We start from the raw sequence: 18847 nt of genomic DNA on the forward strand, positions 1-18847 counted from the left end.
ACCTGCAAGTAATCTATTCTACACATACAGTACATGTAGTGGCTTACACTGTAATTAATCACTTCATTAATTGCTAATTCAAACCAGCCACGAGCAGACTTTCACTTCTCAGTCTCACTTTCACTCTTCATGATGTTCATATCAAGATTGGATCGACGTTTTGCAGAAAATTTTGATGAATGGTGTACATGTTATTCAGTAAACCTACAGAATGCAAACAATAGAATAAAAGGCCTACCGGTACAATTAATTGTATAGGCCCTACACTTACATGACGTACAGTGTATGTATGACATAACTGATATACTGTAATGGAACTGTATAAATGAGCTGATGGAATATAAAGATATTAAAGGTATAGACCAGTATTGGAAACGCCCCAATTTCAAAAAATGAAATGGAAGCTCTCATTGCCAATCATGTGAAAGAATATGTTTTGACTAATACATGATGATAAAAAATTTGCCGGAAAACCGCCCACTAATTCATATATTTGGTAAATTTATTTCTCTCATGGTCTGTGAGAGATATAGGGTAGTCCCATATACATCTTTCTGTGTATAGTGCTTGTAACTTTACGAAGAATGGGCCAAATTTCTTATCATTTTGATGATTCCAGAACCTTGCAGTACACACCAATACTTATATGCTAGATGATCAACCTTTTCTGATCGATTCCACAACGTTTCTTTCACAATGCAATCGCATGACCATAACTGGTCTTTACCTTTAAGTACTTCAAGTTCCAGCTAATGATCATAACACTCATGTGTAAAACAAACTGATATTATGTAATACAAATAAAATGTGGTTATCGGTACTGGTTTTGTTCTGGGAAAAAATGCTGCATCCATCAGATTAAATTGGGAAATGCCTATCTTCTGATGTGTATTTTTAGTATCATTACACAGTCTTTCCAAAATGATTACACTGTACATGTAACTTGACATTTAGCTTTTCCAGGTTCTTGCGTGAGCATTGTGCAATAACAACGGTCCTAGGAAATACCAAAATGTCATGGAATCTTTCCAATTTCATAAATGTAGTGTGTAGGCCTCTCTTATCTCTTAAAGGTACTACATGTATGTCCCTTTTGCAGCCAACCTCAAATTATGTAGAACTTTGCAGGAATTATTAATATGTCATGTATGTCCTATCTGTGAAATTTAAACGTTAGCAGTGTCCTCATATTCAAATTATGCACGGAAACCCGTTTACTTGCTAGACTTCACTGTCAGACACTATTGAGTGACTGACTGGCTTTTTTTCTTCTTTGGTAATAATATACATGAAAAGAGTTGTAAAGGGTACATGAGCATTTGTCTACATCAATAACCCACTTCTTGTGATGGCCAAGATTAAACTGATTGAATCTTTGCGCAGCATAAAACGTATCACCATTCGGTACAATTGTCTGAAAATCAAGACTAATACTTTTGGGCTCTATAGCCCTAAAGTCGATTTGACAACTAATAGTCGTTATTTTCCCACTTGAAGACATTTTCAAGCCCCACCTTTTTTAGGGAAGTTCTAAATTAGTATTATCTTTCAAATGCAGTTGGAATTTAAATTTTTGAATTTTTTGGCCCGCAAATGGGACATAGTACCTTTAACATGTTGAAGAGAGGTGTGATAATTATCAGCTACAGTGTACATGTACGGTACTACCAGGAAATCTGGGAGTAGCTTGATAACCTTTGAACTTCAAATCCTGTTCATATCTAGATACATTGTGTGTCCTGATAAATGATAAGTAGGAAACCCACCCACATGTACATGTTCATTTCAAATTCAATTTCATGAAGATTTTTTTTTTTTTTTTAAATAAAAAAACTATTAAAATTTTTTTTTTTTTAAATCATAATTTCTTTTTCTTGACAACATCAATATAACTGAACATACATGTATGTAAAGCCCTCATTGTACTGTACTGTAGGCCTAGTGGAGGCAGTTATTGTATGAAGATTCATTCTACAGTCCATCTGTTGGCTGTCAGCTCAACTTGAAATTAAGATAAAAATGTCAGCAATTCATCATAATCTATACCACAGGGAATATTGAGATATAGCACTTCATTCAACAAGTCATATGCACGACACCACAATAGGAATGGAGTTTACTGATCTAAAAAAATATGGTCTTATGTTTACTCAGTAAAAGAACTTGACTTCTAATTTCTAAGCTGATTGATGACTCACAACAAGCATTGAAAAGAGCATGGCATTAATGCATGCAGTCAAGCTGTGCTATAACGTTGGCTCAATATTTCTTTAATGCTACGCACTGACTATGCATTATCTTTCACATCTTAGTCTTACCAAAAATATTAGTTTTTTCTTATACCGGAAGATCTTCATGTAAACTGTAGAGCTTAGCCATGAATTTCAATGACAGAAACTAAAATCTATCCTATCATAAAGTGAAACTAAAATCTATCCTTTCATAAAGTGGAAAATAACATTTTGTTTCAAGTGATCCACTTACAAGAGGAAATAACAATTTTTATATACCTCACTTAAGAAATCCAGCCATCTGATTGGTCGAATTGCATTCATAAACTTCAACTGTTCCTGTAAAATTCCCGGTAACCATGCATAAAACATTTCAATATTTTTAATAACCATGGTTATTAAAAAAATAGGTCAGTCTCCATGGTTACCCCATAGGTTTACATGTTAAAAAATGGTTTGAGCGATGGAGGATACCATACGTGTGCGAAAAATTGGTCGGCAATTTCAATACAATTGAATCTCGATCGATCTTACCGACAATTTTATCTTGCATTGTTGACATGAAGACGAAAATTAACTCTCAAAAACAAAAAAACAACATCTGCCGATAGATCTTGATCTAAGTTCGTGCCAATATGCATTGCAAAAGTAAAAGAAGGGTCCATTTCATGGAGCTTTTGCGAAGCATTCATCACACGCGAAGCCGGTTTCAATCCATTTTAATGTATATTTAGTACAAAACTGCCAAGCATGTTAATAACGCGCGATGGCCGAGAGGTCTAAGGCGCTGACTTTAGATACATCACCTTTTGTACGCAAGAGTTCGAATCTCATCTTCGACCAATAAAATATATTTTTTATTTTTTATTTTTTAGTCTATTTTTTTTCGGCATATAAAAGTATTAATGACTGCTTTAATATTCGAGAAATAGTTGTTTTCATACGCTCTCGGGAAGGTTACAATTGGGCTATTCCCCTCGGCAAGCCTCGGGGAATAGCACAATTCTAACCTTCCCTTGAGCGTAATAAAACAACTATTTCTCTCAAAGCAGTCATTAATACTATACTGTTTGTTTGCATAAATATGTGTTCGTTTAATTAAATTTTATGCAAGAGATCCACTTTAGATTTGCTGGACTAACATGATATTTTTTTGCAGTGATTCTAAATCTTTTGTTTGTTTGTTGTTGTGTCTGTTTGGTTTTATCACAAGCAGCTTTGTCCTTATTTTTTAGGGCTCTTTTGGAAATTTCCCATGTTAAATATTAGGCCCATTCTCACGTAACAATTACCGGTAGTGTGATTTGGATTACGATGGTAAGATCAATATTTTTTTTTGGCAAAAGTCCATACATGTCAATTTAGTGCAAATTGGATCATTTTGGCGACCATTCACACACACGCTTGACGGCAGGAACGTCCGGACTGCGCATGGGTAAATCTCGACGATGTACAAACAATGTATACACGCTTGGAATCCTGGGATTAAATAAATCAATTTTTGATTCTCAATACCATTCGCACACAGAGTGCCCGGCAAACTATCGCGATTATTCTGAAAAATCACAAGAGTCTGAATTGGACCGCGATGCAGATAGCAAAGATCGATGAAATTGTTCTGCCCACACACGCAAAAAAAAAAAAAAAAAAAAAAAAAAAAAAAAAAAAAAAAAAAAATCAATTTTTAAAGCTTTCTTTTTTTCTGTAGGTGTGAATGCCCCAATTGGTCACTCCCATGTTTTTTGCTTTCGCTGCTAGAATTGTGTGACCGTATTACTACAAATGGGACCTCTGCTGTCCACCGTACTGTAAATCTCCTCACTCAATTTCATCTGAAACAGGATCAATTTGTGACAGTGAGCAATTGATGAAATTTGTTTAAGTGTCCAATTTAAAATCTTGTTACTTACAATCAATCAATCACTGAAATGACCTTCCCCATTGCATTTAATGCAAGGCTTATCAGTATCAATCGTGAGTGGCTGGATTACTATTATTTCACAAGTAAGCCTAAATGCTCAATTGATTTGTTTTAGATTTAACCTCAGCCAGTGCGTGCTTCAGTGTTCATATATTACACTAAAAATGAATGACCCTATAAACAATCTTCACTGGACACACACTTGCAATACTGCATTGATTTTTTTTCTTCTCTTCTCAGTTCATGTATTTCCTTATTTTCATAATATGCCCTGTACATCTGAGTCCTACTAATAATTTTTTAAAATATTTTAACAAATCTCAAATGCTTGTCAACTCTACATGAAAATAATAATATTATACACCTGTACATGTACATTATATCTTAAAGAGAATAAATTTATCTGTCACTATGTGTATGGCACAAAATGTTTAATCATCATTGTAAGGGGAAAAACTCTAAATGTACACAATAACCTACATTCTGTCAGATTTACACAAATATCACATTAAAGATGATGTACATTCGTATTACTTGGAAATTTTACAAAAGCAAACTCCTTTGTCCATACATGTACATCTCCATAATGTATACATCTAAAATGTAGATTTATGGTTGTGTATGCGACGTGTGTCATTTTTTATGACTCAGCAATTTAAACTAGGTGGATGGGTAAGCTAGAAGTGGCTGAATCACAGATTCTACCTCAATTACAGATAAAGACTGGTGTGTGGTTGTGTCATCTAGCATGAATTATATGGCCCTTTGTTTGATTAAACACTTTACACTGATGGGGATGGCTGCAGTGTTAATATTAAAAAGACATCCTAATATTTATAAACATACATCAATTTCTTATGTTTGATAACAGGAATTCACTTCCTCTTCTACATGTTAATACATTTATATAATTGCCCCTTACAACTGTACTTATTCCGACTATTCTTCCATTAAATAATTGGCAAGAAACCTTTTATCTCAGTCATTCTCTCTCTCTTTCTCCCTAGATACCTCATTCTCCCCTCCCATCTCTTCTCTCCTTACCTCCTCTCCATCTCTCTCTCTGTATCCGTGGGCTCAAACACTTATCTTCAGAAAAATATAGCTCATTGATTGATCATTCAATGCAGACTTTTTATCCCAAATAAAAAGAATATTATTGCCTCTGTGAAAAGGGAAATTGAAGCAGGTGCCCATCACAGCCATAGCTGTCGGATTTCAAAGCATCTCTCTCCCTTTCTCTCTCAAAAGAAAGAAGACAATCACATTCGATTTTGAAAAGGATTCCTAAATACAGTATGTGCTAGAATGGATTCATCTTGCAAGCCATATCATATTGGCGATGAGATGAGATTTGCTGAAATTATAAAAGAAGGCTCTTCTCTCGAAAGAAAGAAGACCATCACATTCGATTTTGAAAAGGATTCCTAAATATGTGCTAGAATGGATTCATCTTGCAAGCCATATTTGAGATGAGACGAGATTTGATGAAATTATAAAAGAGGCTCTTCTTGTAAGCCTCCAACATACAACTTCCATCTCTTTTGCAATACAACTATGATATCTTCTCAATACCACAATCCCCTGCTTGGAGCCTAAAGGACGTTAACTCTGTGATAAAAAGTATACAAGTTAATAACTTTATACCCGTTGTGGCTCAAACTGACAAATTTAGCAAATAAGAAAGTAATACGATGGTGCCTATACACTGTATATCGCCCCAAACCAATCACATCTCCCAAGCACATACCAAAAACTCATCTCTGAATCATTCATCTCATCATCTTCCGAAACGACTGATTCTGCCTCATAAAATCTGACAAAACATTGAACTTACCATTCCATGACGACTAGAAGACATCTTTGGCCATTGTACATGTTTTCATAGATATCTCTGATGTGAACGATGTTGATTGGGAATCCAGTGCTGAGGGATGATGCTCTGTAATGAAGCTCCACTTCTCTCCTTGCTTTGGTGTTATCTGCCAGCACCTGGTCAAATAATAAAAAGTGAGAAATTAAATGTTATAGTCTGAATCATCTGGATACAGAAGTAGATTAATAATATTTAATGTTACAAACATGTTACAAACAGATAAATTGGACAACTGTGCATAAAGTTGCAACATTCTGCATCCACTCCAAGACACATTATTAGATTAGGAATGACTGATAGAAAAAGATAAACATGAAGTCATGAACCAGCATTCATCAAAATGCGAAGCTACATGTATCTTTTGGTGTACAGGTATGAATATTCCAAGGGTTCATACAATATTCCACTTGTTTGACCTCTAAAAATCTGTATTTACACTGAGACACTGACCTTGGACTTGATTTTGTATCAATTTTAAATATTTGCACTAAAATCATCAGAAACCATCAAAATATCTCTTGCACATGTACATGTATAATAATACAAGACTAAATGTACATGAAAAGGGTTTCATTCTGGTTTCCTTTCACCAGTTACTACTTACATGTACTACTAAGTCTTACTACTACGATTTCTTATCTTCAAATCCCTTCAAGTTCAACTTCCTCCTTGTCTCACCTTTCATTTCCTTGAAACTAAGGCTTCTAAAATACCTTCCTCATAGTTTGAATCCTACTTTACATAATAATCCTGCATAACAATCACAACTAATGAATAGCAATGATTAAAGGTAAAAACCAGTTATGGTCATGCAATTGCATTGTGAAAGAAACGTTGTGAAATCGATCAGAAAAGGATGATCATCTAGCATCTAGCATCTGCAAGGTTCTGGAATCATCAAAATGATAAGAAATTTGGCTCATTCTTCGTAAAGTTACAAGCACTATACACAGAAAGATGTATATGGAACTACCCTATATCTCTCACAGACCATGAGAGAAACAAATTTACCAAATATATGAATTAGTAGGTGGTTTCCCGGCAAATTTTTTATCATTATGTATTAGTCAAAACATATTCTTTCATATGATTGGTAATGAGAGCTTCCATTTCATTTTTTGAAATTGGGGCGTTTCCAATACTGGTCTTTACCTTTAAGCTCGCAAACCCATACTCCTCAGGTTGTATGAAATTGCTTGACATTTTGACAGCAAATCTCGCTGTCATTCTGCAATTTCTTTAAATTTTGTTTCTCAAAAAGTTACATATTCTAAACTCCAGGGTTCTTTCTATTAAAGTTAACTAATAGCAGGAAAATTGAATGAAATAACCATCAACCAGAAAAATGCGGGAGTGGAAGAGGAGCGGGGGCAGTCCCCCTGAAGCTATCTATGCAACTCGTGAAGCACCCAAGCCAACATTATGCAATTCCTCTTGTAACCAGTGCAGCCTCGATGACTCTCTGCAGGCTATGGAAAGAATCCTCATTTAAATGCCATTAACTTCTCGCCAGATTCTCAGCTCCACCTCAAAATTCAATAATTATTGATCCCTTCTCTCTGCACATGTTCAAGATATCAATCTTTACCCGTGGCAATCCACACCGAGGTTAACAACATATTAAAATCGCTCTTGGTTCTGTTGCATCTCAAATTAAATCCATGAAAAAAAATTGCTACCTTTTTAACATGATGCAATGCTGTTAGGGCCTTTAGGGGTTCAGTCAACTACGTAAATGCAACACAGATTAGACCAACAGCAATATTAATGCATATTGGTAGCAAATATGAAAGTTTTGCTTACACGTGTTACTTTGTATGACATTATATGAGCACAACTCTGATTTCATTCAACAATTTATAAAAGTTCCCCCATATGTTGTTTCCCTTTAAAACGATGTGCAATGACTTGTACAGGTACTTCTAACATGTACATGGTACCTGTGCACTTGTACTGGTGTTATTCTTGCACCCTGATCTCCATTATCCCAAATCAATCAGTTACAGACATCTACACTTGAGCAAACATAAACTTATCAAACTCAACCTGCTTTTTTCTTTTCTTCGGATCAGTGAAGTCCACGTGATACGATTGTGCAAACCTGTAATTCTTTACCACTACCAGTACTTACGGTACATGTACGTTTTACCGGTATATAAAGCAGTCTACACTGAAAGACGGATGCACTTTGTCTCGTGACTCAATAAAAGCACTAATATTGTGTAAAGCTCTTCATCAGCATGGTATGACAGTAGACACATGGTACACATGTATGATTTACATATAGTATGAACCTCATTAAAAGCATATTGAGAGTAATGTACATGTACATTTAAACTGTAATCGTGTCTTCAAGCTCCAAATATAATCAATTACTGTACGTATGTAGAGCTTTACACATATTAGTAAGGTCTTTGGTAATGGCAAACTTAATCTTTCATGTGCTTCAAAGTCTCATCATATACATGTACATGTAGAGTAACATGTGTAAACAAAGAAAATCTTGACATTTTCCTAAAATACAAAGCTGATTCATGACGATTGATGATGCATGTACATCATGTGCTCGAGATAAACAATAGAACGGTGTACGGTTGGTGAAAACGTGTACAGTAATATGCTCATCTTATACAGCCTAAATACTGTACATGTACAATGCATGTTATAACCCCCCCCCCCCCCCCCAAACAAAAAATTTAAAAAACACCAAAGTGTAGCCAGAGACTCGGATAGGTGTGAGTTTTTAACTCAAATAAGCCAGGTGTACAGTACAGACTACAGAACATGACATTTTTGGTTTTATTGCATCATCCGGTTTTCAATTTCTAATAAGGAATTCTACCGCAGAAAACTGATTAAATACATGTACAATATCTTTATAGTTTATACTTCATTCCCTTTATAAATATACCTAATAAGTGTATGCTACTAAATAACCATTTTAAGCTCTAAAAGTAAAGTGCATGCAATTAAACTCTTGCGAGTTGCAATGCTGTTTGCTTAGTGTGATGCAAGTCACTTGAGAAGAGCAAGGCAAACAATATTCCAACTCTGAAAACAATCAAGATCTGGGACAGCATCAGGAGCTCTCATCTCATGTCACGTTCCTCTCATCCTCCTCCAGATTCCTACTCCTCCACGCTTCCATCCATGTTTCACTTAACGACTCTCATCCCATGAGCCTTGAAAGAAACCGGTGTGTACGGTAATCAAGTTTGATACAACTCTTTCAAATGATGGGATAAATATAGTCTGTGGTGCTAGGGTTCACATGTAACTGAAATGGCAAATAAAACTGAGACAACCCAGACAAAAATGTTCCTATATTAGTGTCCATATAAAAATAATTGTACAATAATGTACATGTACAATGTATACTCTGTCCATCCATGTTGTACACTCTATATTTTTTCATTTTTTATTTATTTCATTTCATTTATTTTCATATTTCTCATAAACATACGTATATTTCAAATGAAGTACAAATTTTTTTATTTTTTTTTCAATAACACATAATAATAACAAATAATAATTAATAATAACAAAAATATGTGGTCAATATGAATTTGTGATTTAACTAAGAGAAATATGATGATGATAAAACACCAGTTGTCATTGTGCTTTTTAATTATTCATGTTTCTTTGATCAAAAGATGAAAAAATGAAAAGCTATTACATTACCGGTATTTAAATTATCATAAATTGTATTGTTTGAACAGATGTCAAATATGTTGTCAAATTGAATGGAAGAAAATAAATGTTCATTTGAATTTGAATTTGAATTACCGGTATAGAAACTTAACAATTATGACAGTATTGGTATTGCTGGAAAATGACCATATAACACAAAGTGTATTAGTGTAATGTACAAAATACTGGAAATATTTTGCTACGCTCCCAAATTCAGGCCTACCATTTGTATTAAACTCAAAGCGAATATGGATTTCATACATTAGTGTACATGGAGAACAGACTCGCTAGAGTGCAGTTTTGAAAGATTGTCAAAATCTTGATGGATGAAAGAAAAATTCAGAAAAGACAATTGCACCATATTCCTTTCAAATAGCACTATCGCTTTCAAAATATCAATATTATTCATGCAATGAATCTCCTGATTTTCAACTACCAGTATACAGTACAGGAGTAGCATTAAGTTTCAAATCATATCCTTGTTTTCAGAGATGCCCATCAATTACTGTACCCTGATTTAGACAGGCCATTTGCACTATTGTAGGTTTTGCTTTTATAACTGAAAAGCCTTCCATTTACAGTGTATATACAGTGTAATTGAAAAGCATTTCATTTTATAACTCATCACTCCAAATGATTTTTACAATGTTCTTGATATGACCTAACACCTGCATTAAAATATCTGAGTACAGATTCTTCAGAAGGATTTCCTATAGCGACAGCCACCTATTCACTATTTCATCTAACCCTAACCCTATTTCATCATGTTTTATTATTATAAGATATATCATTCTAAGCTGTACCCATATTTTTTATTTTTTTATTTGAGGGGCTGCCACAAAAGGAAGTCTTCCCGATTCTTCAATTTCAATATTGCGAGAGAAGACTCCACCACCAGACTACATACATGTACATTGTACACGTACGCCAAGTTATAAACCGCTGAGAGATGCCCCCTGGCATTTCCAATTTTGGTATCAAACGGGATATTAAACTTGGGTTGGACTGTGATCATAGGAGAGGGAGAGGGAGGAGTAGAGCAGAAAGCAATCAAAACAGCATGGATGAACAAGCTAATCATTTGCTTCCCAAGGGCAATGTGCTCATATGCACCACGTACATGTAGCTCACTGGTATTGGTATTGGTATTCAGGCAGATTTAAAACGCAAATTTTAATAACCAGACATCAAGCCAAGAGGATTGGTAGAAAGTATTGTACGGGGGTAACGTGAGCTGCCTCTAGGTGAATCAGGAATCTGCACAATGTACGTGGAACATTGTGTCATGCATGCCTGCCTTGAACGAGAAAGTGTTGTAAGACTTGTACAACCCGCAGGTCGACTACTAAGTTTTGATATACTGTACATGTACATGTTCCCTCAAAAATTAACAAGAAATACCTTGATTCTGTAGGCAATATTTGATTAAAATTAAACAATAAATTATAATAAGAAATTTTCTTTTCAAGTAGTCATACAGTTGTACAATGAGTTTACAAGAAATCCGTATAAACATGAAATGAAGGATGCTTTAGACTTTTATACTCCAGAATCCCTACTGTTCATTTTCTACCACACAAATATATAATAGGTGAAGGTACATTGTACAGTACATGTATGTGGGCTCCGCATTCATTGTGTTTACACTTGTACATCATCACTACATGTAAACAGGGAAATATCTGTGACATTTCCCTGGTCTAAACTTAAAGCCAACATTGGGTTTAGTGGTACTACTGTGTACATGTACATTGTACATGTACTTAATACCTTACTGAAATCGGAGCATAGCTTTGAAAATACATGTTCGTTGTGGTACTGTTTAATATGTCCAGGATGTATGTTCAGATGCTCTTACAAACTTTACAAACTTTACAAACATGTTCATTACATTGTGTGCCTTGAACTAGATGTGACCAAATTTTCTCAGATATCACATTGTTATGAGAAACGAGAAGCAAGAACATTCTCCCTTACTAAAGAGGTTACACACATGTACATACCGGTACACAAAATAAAACATTGTACTACAAGAAACTAGAAACATTTGTTTTTTTCATTAGACACAGGAGCCAAAGTGAATTTTACATTCAAGGAAGTGTTCTTGCTTTAGTTTCAGCATACATTCTCTAGAGACTCAATATACTCAATATTTTTTTTAAAGTCAGGGCCATGAAACTGAAAGATACAGCTGGTAGAATGTATTAATTGTTCATATCTTTAATAAAAGATATAACACAATTTTTATATTGTGACTTTAGAGTGTTTGCAATGTTCATCATCATGGCTATCTCAGGTCATCTTGACAGTTGCTAATTTCATTAACTTATATATGTTAATAGCAAATATTTAAAAGAACAAAGTCTTGCCTAACTTATTTTCTACACATACACTGTACGTAATAAAGCTTTGTTTAAAGTAACAAAGAAGGGGAAAGAAGTAATAGCTTTCCTGGAATAGTCTTCCTTTATCTGTCATCTCTGCACCACCACTCAACTCTTTAAAAAATAGTTTGGAGTTTTTTTGGACAAACGCTGGTCCTACCAACACCACATTCTTTCGTAATACACGTGCATCCACCCACCATGCATTTCATAATTTTTACGTTAGAACAAGTACCACTCAATGAAATGACCGAAATTTTTCAACAGGATTACCATACTTCTGTACACTGATGCTGATATTTCCTGATAATAAACCCAAATCTACTTTAACATCGTAACAAGTATCAGGGAATAATTTTCCTCAAATTTTTTGATTAGCAATTTCAGCCGATGGATAAATATTTCAAATGAAATTCTGTACATTTCTATGGAAGAAAACTGCTACACAAAAGATATTTTGTATAGCAGTCATGCAAAAATGCATAGCAAATTGCGATGCGATACCAGGAAAATTATTCCCTGAGTATACATGTATTTATTACTTTATCATAGATCTACTACATTTATTTTTATTTTAATATACAAAACAAACTTTTTTCAAATTATAATGTTTAAGATTATTAAAAAGAAGACAAGGAGGAGGAGGAGGAGGAGGAGGAGGAGGAGGAGGAGGAGGAGGAGGAGGAGGAGGAGGAGGAGGAGGAGGAGAGATACATGTCATGAGAGAGAAAGAGACTCAATTTAATGAATTTTCAAAGTTTGATATTTACCTTCAGGGCAAACTTTTCCTTTGACTTCTTGTCTATACATTCTAGCACTTTTCCATTGATACCGAGTCCAAGAACCTTCTTTGATATTTCATAGTCTGTGTTGAGAGAATGCCTCTTTGGTGTGTACGACATGTTTTTAGCTGGGACTGTAGACTGCCCTTCACCCTTTTGCTTCTCGGTGTTGGCGTCTGAAGGCCCCTTGAATTTTCCTTTGAATTTCTGAAATAAATCCATCATGAATTGAGACAAGTCACTAATGATGTAATAAAATACTGTCGTTTATAAAATAAATCCTTTCACTTTCAGTAGTACGACTCGAGAATTTCCACGCTTTTCCTCTTTTAACCAGATTGTTTTCTGTAGGTGAGCTTCTTCGCACTTAGTACAGCGCGTCGTTAGAACAATCACCGGGCTGAATGCCCACGGGGAACAGATCCGTTCCCGGCTTGCGATCTCGAAAATAAGAGAGATGTACTCCAACTTGAAGTGCTTTAATTGAAGAATCAAGATGTCACAAAGTAGAATGAATATCCTTTTTCTTTTGCTGAAATATCAATCAGTAATCCTACGGTAGATTTCAGCAAATTCTAAAAGCTGTTCATCCACAAAAGAATGTTTTAATGACGGAAGACCATCCGTGTATCCTAACTCGTTGCGGACCCTTGTTGCATATAATGTGTATATGCATAATACATGGAGTATTTCGGATTGGCTTTGTGTGCATGCGCTACGTATTTTGTACGTGCGCTGGCGTGCGCGAACGAGCACGAAAAAGCTACACAGCAAAGCGCTAAGCGTAGCTACGTTTCTAGGACGTGGAATGCGCTATGCAATCATGAAGCAATACGTTCAAACCATTGGGTAATGAGTCCTGTGTATTGTATCGACGGTTCAAAGATCACTTCTAAAATGGCAGGGCATACCGGTAATAATAATTTTTTAAATGACATACACAATCAGAAATACAGCTTGCCTAAATTGGAGTAGAAAAAATATAGAGATGTTCGTGAATACAATAAAGGCAACATCATGGAGAGTATTTTCAGACAAATGAATCATGACTCAACAATTCTGAATGGGGCAAGGGTTTATATGGGAGAATGACATCATACACACAAGTATTATTCCATTACGAATGGGATCCGTATACACCACCGGCATTTCAGGGAGTTGGAATAGACTCCCTGTATCGGTATACATGTATAGCTGTATGAGTGTAAGGTACAATAAAATTGATTACACACTTTTTACAAGACTTTTAGCAATCTCCCACCCTTTGAGCATGGGGCTTCACATATAAATTAGAAAGGGTATGCTTTAGGAAGCCACCGTCGTGAAAAAGTATTGTATAGCGTGATTATTGCCGGACATATACAACCGAAAAACATACGGAAATAACCTGTGTCAATACACAGGCGCACTACAGGACGTCCTACTAGCTGAATATACAGTGGTATATGGGGAGGTATATATCGATTTATGAGGGATAAGCGTTTTATCTGAACAGCTGACAGCAACAAGATAACCTGTAGGGGTGGTTAAATAGGCACTTGTTATCAATTAATCTCAGAAAGCATGCATATCAAGTCTCCTACCTTTTTAAGACAGATTGCCTAACAGACTTCCAGCGGTGTTATAGCGCGCGTATGTCGCACAGCAGCGAGCGCAATGCGGAAGAGAACAGGTGCATAGAGTTTGCTATACGGTTCATTTCAACGTATAGGATGAGTGAACTCCTTTGGGAATCACTCTGCAAAATATAACACCCCTAAACTATTCTTAACCTGATGGGAGGGTCCAGTTAAATAGATCATGACCTGAAACGGCTAGAGGGGACGCAGATCATATTGTTCAATTCGCGCAGTCACCTCACAAATCAAGCGAGTTTAATTAGTGTCTTGTTTTAAGGTCGCAGGTCACCAATAAAGTAACCCTTTTTGACAGGTGCACGGCACTGCACAGTTCGCAGAGTATCTCTTTCGTCTTATGATATATTATCCCGTAGCCGAATTCATCAAATCACAGTTTAGCCTATTAATTGATCATTTTCTTACAACTTATAAATCTCACGGGAAATATGTCTCCACGATCGATACTAAACGTAATGGACTTCCCCTTCTAAACAGAAGACCTTTGTTGACATTCTGAAGTAAAAACAAAACAAGCATGAAAGAGGAGATGGCAACCCCTGTCCTTACGCATATAATATGGAAGGACCATATACGAAAAGATTGGTGTGTAAAACTGAACAAGCCGGTAGTGTTTAAATATAAAATCGTTTTGGCCCAAATAATATGGAATAAATCAACCATCGACTGCATGCGGATTAACATAGAGTGGACTATGATTAACCTCTCTTCGGAGCACCCTCTATATAGGAGCACTAGCTGTGATATTGGTGAAGGCTCTTGACTCTCATACGCTATGTTCTAGGTTCGAGCCTGGCTCGGTGCTCACACCCTTGGACTCAAGTTGTTTTACCTATATTTCTCCCTCGTGTAAATGGGTATCTGGTAATTCAGGGGTAATAATAACAATAATTGCAGGGTCTACGGAAAGCCTATTATTTCCACATATAGGCCTAACTCATGAGAAAAAAATATGTAGGATAAAATATCTATTCATGTACATAAACGATCATCAAAATAAGACAGTAAGGAACATAAACATGGAACACAGGAGTCAAAGGTAAGTACTTAACATGAAATGGAAGTAAAGTATGTTATGTTAAGGAAAGCTCAGGAGCACTCACCAGAGAGGTAAGGCACTTATGAGAACGGGAAAGGGGGCACTTACGAGCAGTGGTCTCGTAATATGGTGACCCGGGTTTGAAACCAAGGCGATGCGCTAGTGCCCTTTGCCTTTGATAAGGCATTAATCCTTATTACCAGGTCCCTCGGAAAGGACCTCAAGTCGTTGGTATTCTTGTTGCTTACTAACATTAAGTGCTTTCTTAGCTGTCAGGTAAAATAACCGCACCACTATCACATCACATATGAAATGTGGCACTTATTACAGAGTTAAAGAGGGCACCTCTGTAATTTGAATAATGGCACTCATCGGAAATGAAAAGGGGGCACTTATAAGAATGACAGAAGGGCATACAAAGGAAAAGAGGCACTTGTCAAAATATAAGGGACACCTCTCAGAATTGAAAAGAGGCAATTGTAAGAGGTGAAGGGGCACTATATCAGAGATAGTAATGGGTACTTCTTGTACCTGAAAAGTGGCACTCACCTGAGATGAGATAGGGCCACTTGTAAGTATTGAAAGTAGCACTCACCTGAGATGAGATAGGGGCACTTGTAAGTATTGAAAGTAGCACTTATTCAGAAGGAAATGGGCACTTGTCGAAGGAAAACGGGCATCTATGATATTTTAATAAAGGCATCTATATCATAGGTGTCAGAAGTGGCATTATGAGAAAGGGAAGTGACTCTTATCAAGAAAGAAAAGGGGCATTTATCAGAAGGGAAAAGGGCACTTATTTGAAAGAAAAGGGGGGGGGACGTGTCAAAATAAAAAGGGGCACTTGTTCGAGGTGAGAAATAGCACTTATTATAAAAGAAAAGGGCATTTGTTAAAGTGAATTGAGCACCTCTCAATTGGGGCAATTTTCATAGGTGAAGGGGGCTCTTAACTAAAGTCAAAGGGGGCATTTTTCCTATTTAAAAAGGGGCACTTTAGGGGGTACCTGAAAAGTAGGGGGACACTGTGCGAATAATTCTTCTCCAGCTTCCAGAAACCAACAAGGAAATTTTTGTTGCGTCCTACGGGACGCAATTAATCAACGCTTTTGCAAAAAATTATGTGTGCGTGAGATTTGGTTTTGGGTGAGTCCGGGGACGCAAAACCGCAACTTAGCGCGACCCTTGCCTCTCCAAATCAAATCTGCCACAAACTTAAGCAAAATGGGACACACATATGAAACTAATTTTGTTCGGTGAAATTTGCATTTAAGCGCAGATTGAAGGGAAAAAATGATTATATGATTCCACAAACTGCCGAATTCGGAAGCTTTGCCGACATGATTGGCGATGCCTACGTGTTTTTACTTTTAGGTAAATGTGGTCTCGCATTTAGCAGAAGAAAAAAAAAATTGACATTTTTGCCGGGGCCTTGTTTGGTTTCTTTTTGTTTCTTTTTTTAACGTACTTTAAAGTGGGGGAGGGGGGAGAAGGCTCGAGTCCCCCCGAGCCCCGCCATAGCGCGGGCCCTGTTTTGTAAAGGCTAACCCAGACACTTAAAGGTTTTGTTACTTTTTAATAAATAAGATTAAATAATTTGTCAAGTTGATGGAACCGTCAGAAGATGGATGAAATTCGGGGAGGGGGGGGGGGGGTGGGCACTCATTAATTCAAGCCTGTCTGTCAATACGCACGTATATCTGCCTCGAAAAAAAAAATCTAATTTTGGGGAAATCAACAAGAGATGGCGCTGCAACAAAACCGAGGTCGATGAGAGATTTGATAAATAAATGAAATGCGAGAAATATTCAGAAGGCCATCGATCGAACATCTCGGGGAGGGTATCAACCTCTCCCCCATCCCCCATCTTTCTCTCTCTTTTTCAATTAAATGTAACTTTTATTTTCCTCCATTCCTTTTTTTCTCCATTTAAACAAAAGTAAAATATTTGTACATAATCAATTCAACAAGCAGAAATGTTAATACAGGTAAGATTGCGACGTTTCTTTCTTTCTTTCCTTCTCTCTCCCAACCCCGCCCCCTCTCTCTCTCTCTCTCTCTCTCTCTCTCTCTCTCTCTCTCTCTCTCTCTCTCTCTCTCTCTCTCTCTCTCTCTCTCTCTCTCTCCCTCTTCCCTCCCTCCCTCCCCCCCCTCTCTCTCTCTCTCTCTCTCTCTCTCTCCCTCTTTCGTTCGAGAAAAACACAGCTATTCTATTATCTATCGAAATCGTCTTCGGATTACATAATATTATGGTCATGTTCGCACGTGTATATGACTCGTGACAAGGCTATTGACATTTTCTCAATGTTGATTCAATCAACAAATTATGTTTAAAATCCTTGAGATTATGTTTTATCATCAATCGATGGGGGGGGGGGGCGTCTCTCTTGTAACCTGTATCTATGCCACTACATCTTACGATTTAATTGACACACTTTCCTAAATACATATTTTGAACATAACATTTTTGATTTAGAATAGCCCCATGCAAATAATTCTAAATGATATATTTTGTAGCAACTTTCCGTTTGTGGGTCCACCATTATGCCGCAGAAAGACCTCCAGTGAAATGACCCCAAGAGTGTCATTGAGTAATACATTAAATGGAAGCACTCTCAAGATTACCATTATCAGAGGCGGAGCTCCCGACGGGGGGGGGGGGGGGGGCAGGGGCTTACAGTGCCTTTACTTCTTCAGGTACCCCAAAGTGCCCCCCCTTTTTTTTACATAGGACAAGTGCCCCTTTGTGTATTGTAAGAAATGCTCCTTCTCCTTCTAATAAGTGCCACTTTCCTTTTGATATGTGCACCCCCATTTTTTTCATAAGATCCCTTCACTTCATCGTAAATGTCCCTTTTCACCTCTGATAAAAAAAATATCTGATAAGTGCACTTTTCCTTGCAATAAGTGTCCCTTTTCCATTCTCATAAGAACCCTTTTTCATCTGTGGTAAGTGCCCACTTCACATCTCATAATTGCCCTCTTTTAAATCTGACAGGTACACGTCGTACTTTGACAAGTGCCTCCTTTCCTTCGTAATAATTGCCCCCTTCCCCTTCTGATAAGTGCTACTTTTCTTCTTTGATACGTGCCCCTATTCCTTCTCATAAATGCCTCCTTTTTCACCCCACTTATTGCCCATGTCAAAGTCTGACAGGTGCCCCTTTTCCATTCTCATAGGTGTCCCTTTTCATTTCAGGTGAGTGTCTCTTTTCAGGTGCAAGAAATCCAAATTTTTACCTCTGATAAGTGCCCCCTTTATTTTGACACATGCCCCTTTTTAATAAG

General features: G+C 36.6%; 1 protein-coding gene across 2 annotated transcripts in view; it reads right to left on the reverse strand.

Annotated features, from left to right (window-relative positions):
- The window catches only part of LOC582861 (MAP kinase-activated protein kinase 2), a 32340-nt gene extending 17774 nt beyond the window's left edge, over positions 1 to 14566 (reverse strand). The window contains exons 1-3 of one of the 2 annotated variants that reach the window (XM_031000315.1): positions 14468 to 14566; positions 12873 to 13091; positions 5990 to 6144 (exon numbers count right to left, since the gene is read on the reverse strand). In XM_031000315.1, the coding sequence (XP_030856175.1) occupies positions 5990 to 6144; positions 12873 to 13004 (287 nt within the window). In that variant the 5' untranslated portion in view covers positions 13005 to 13091; positions 14468 to 14566. Of the gene's footprint in view, positions 1 to 5989; positions 6145 to 12872; positions 13562 to 14467 lie in introns of those variants that run through there. The other variant, XM_031000314.1, reaches the window with a different exon arrangement.
- Between the last annotated feature and the right edge of the window lie 4281 nt (positions 14567 to 18847).

This window comes from Strongylocentrotus purpuratus, unplaced genomic scaffold (genome assembly GCF_000002235.5).
Source record: "Strongylocentrotus purpuratus isolate Spur 01 unplaced genomic scaffold, Spur_5.0 spur5_scaffold_6, whole genome shotgun sequence".
NCBI classification, from domain to species: domain Eukaryota; kingdom Metazoa; phylum Echinodermata; class Echinoidea; order Camarodonta; family Strongylocentrotidae; genus Strongylocentrotus; species Strongylocentrotus purpuratus.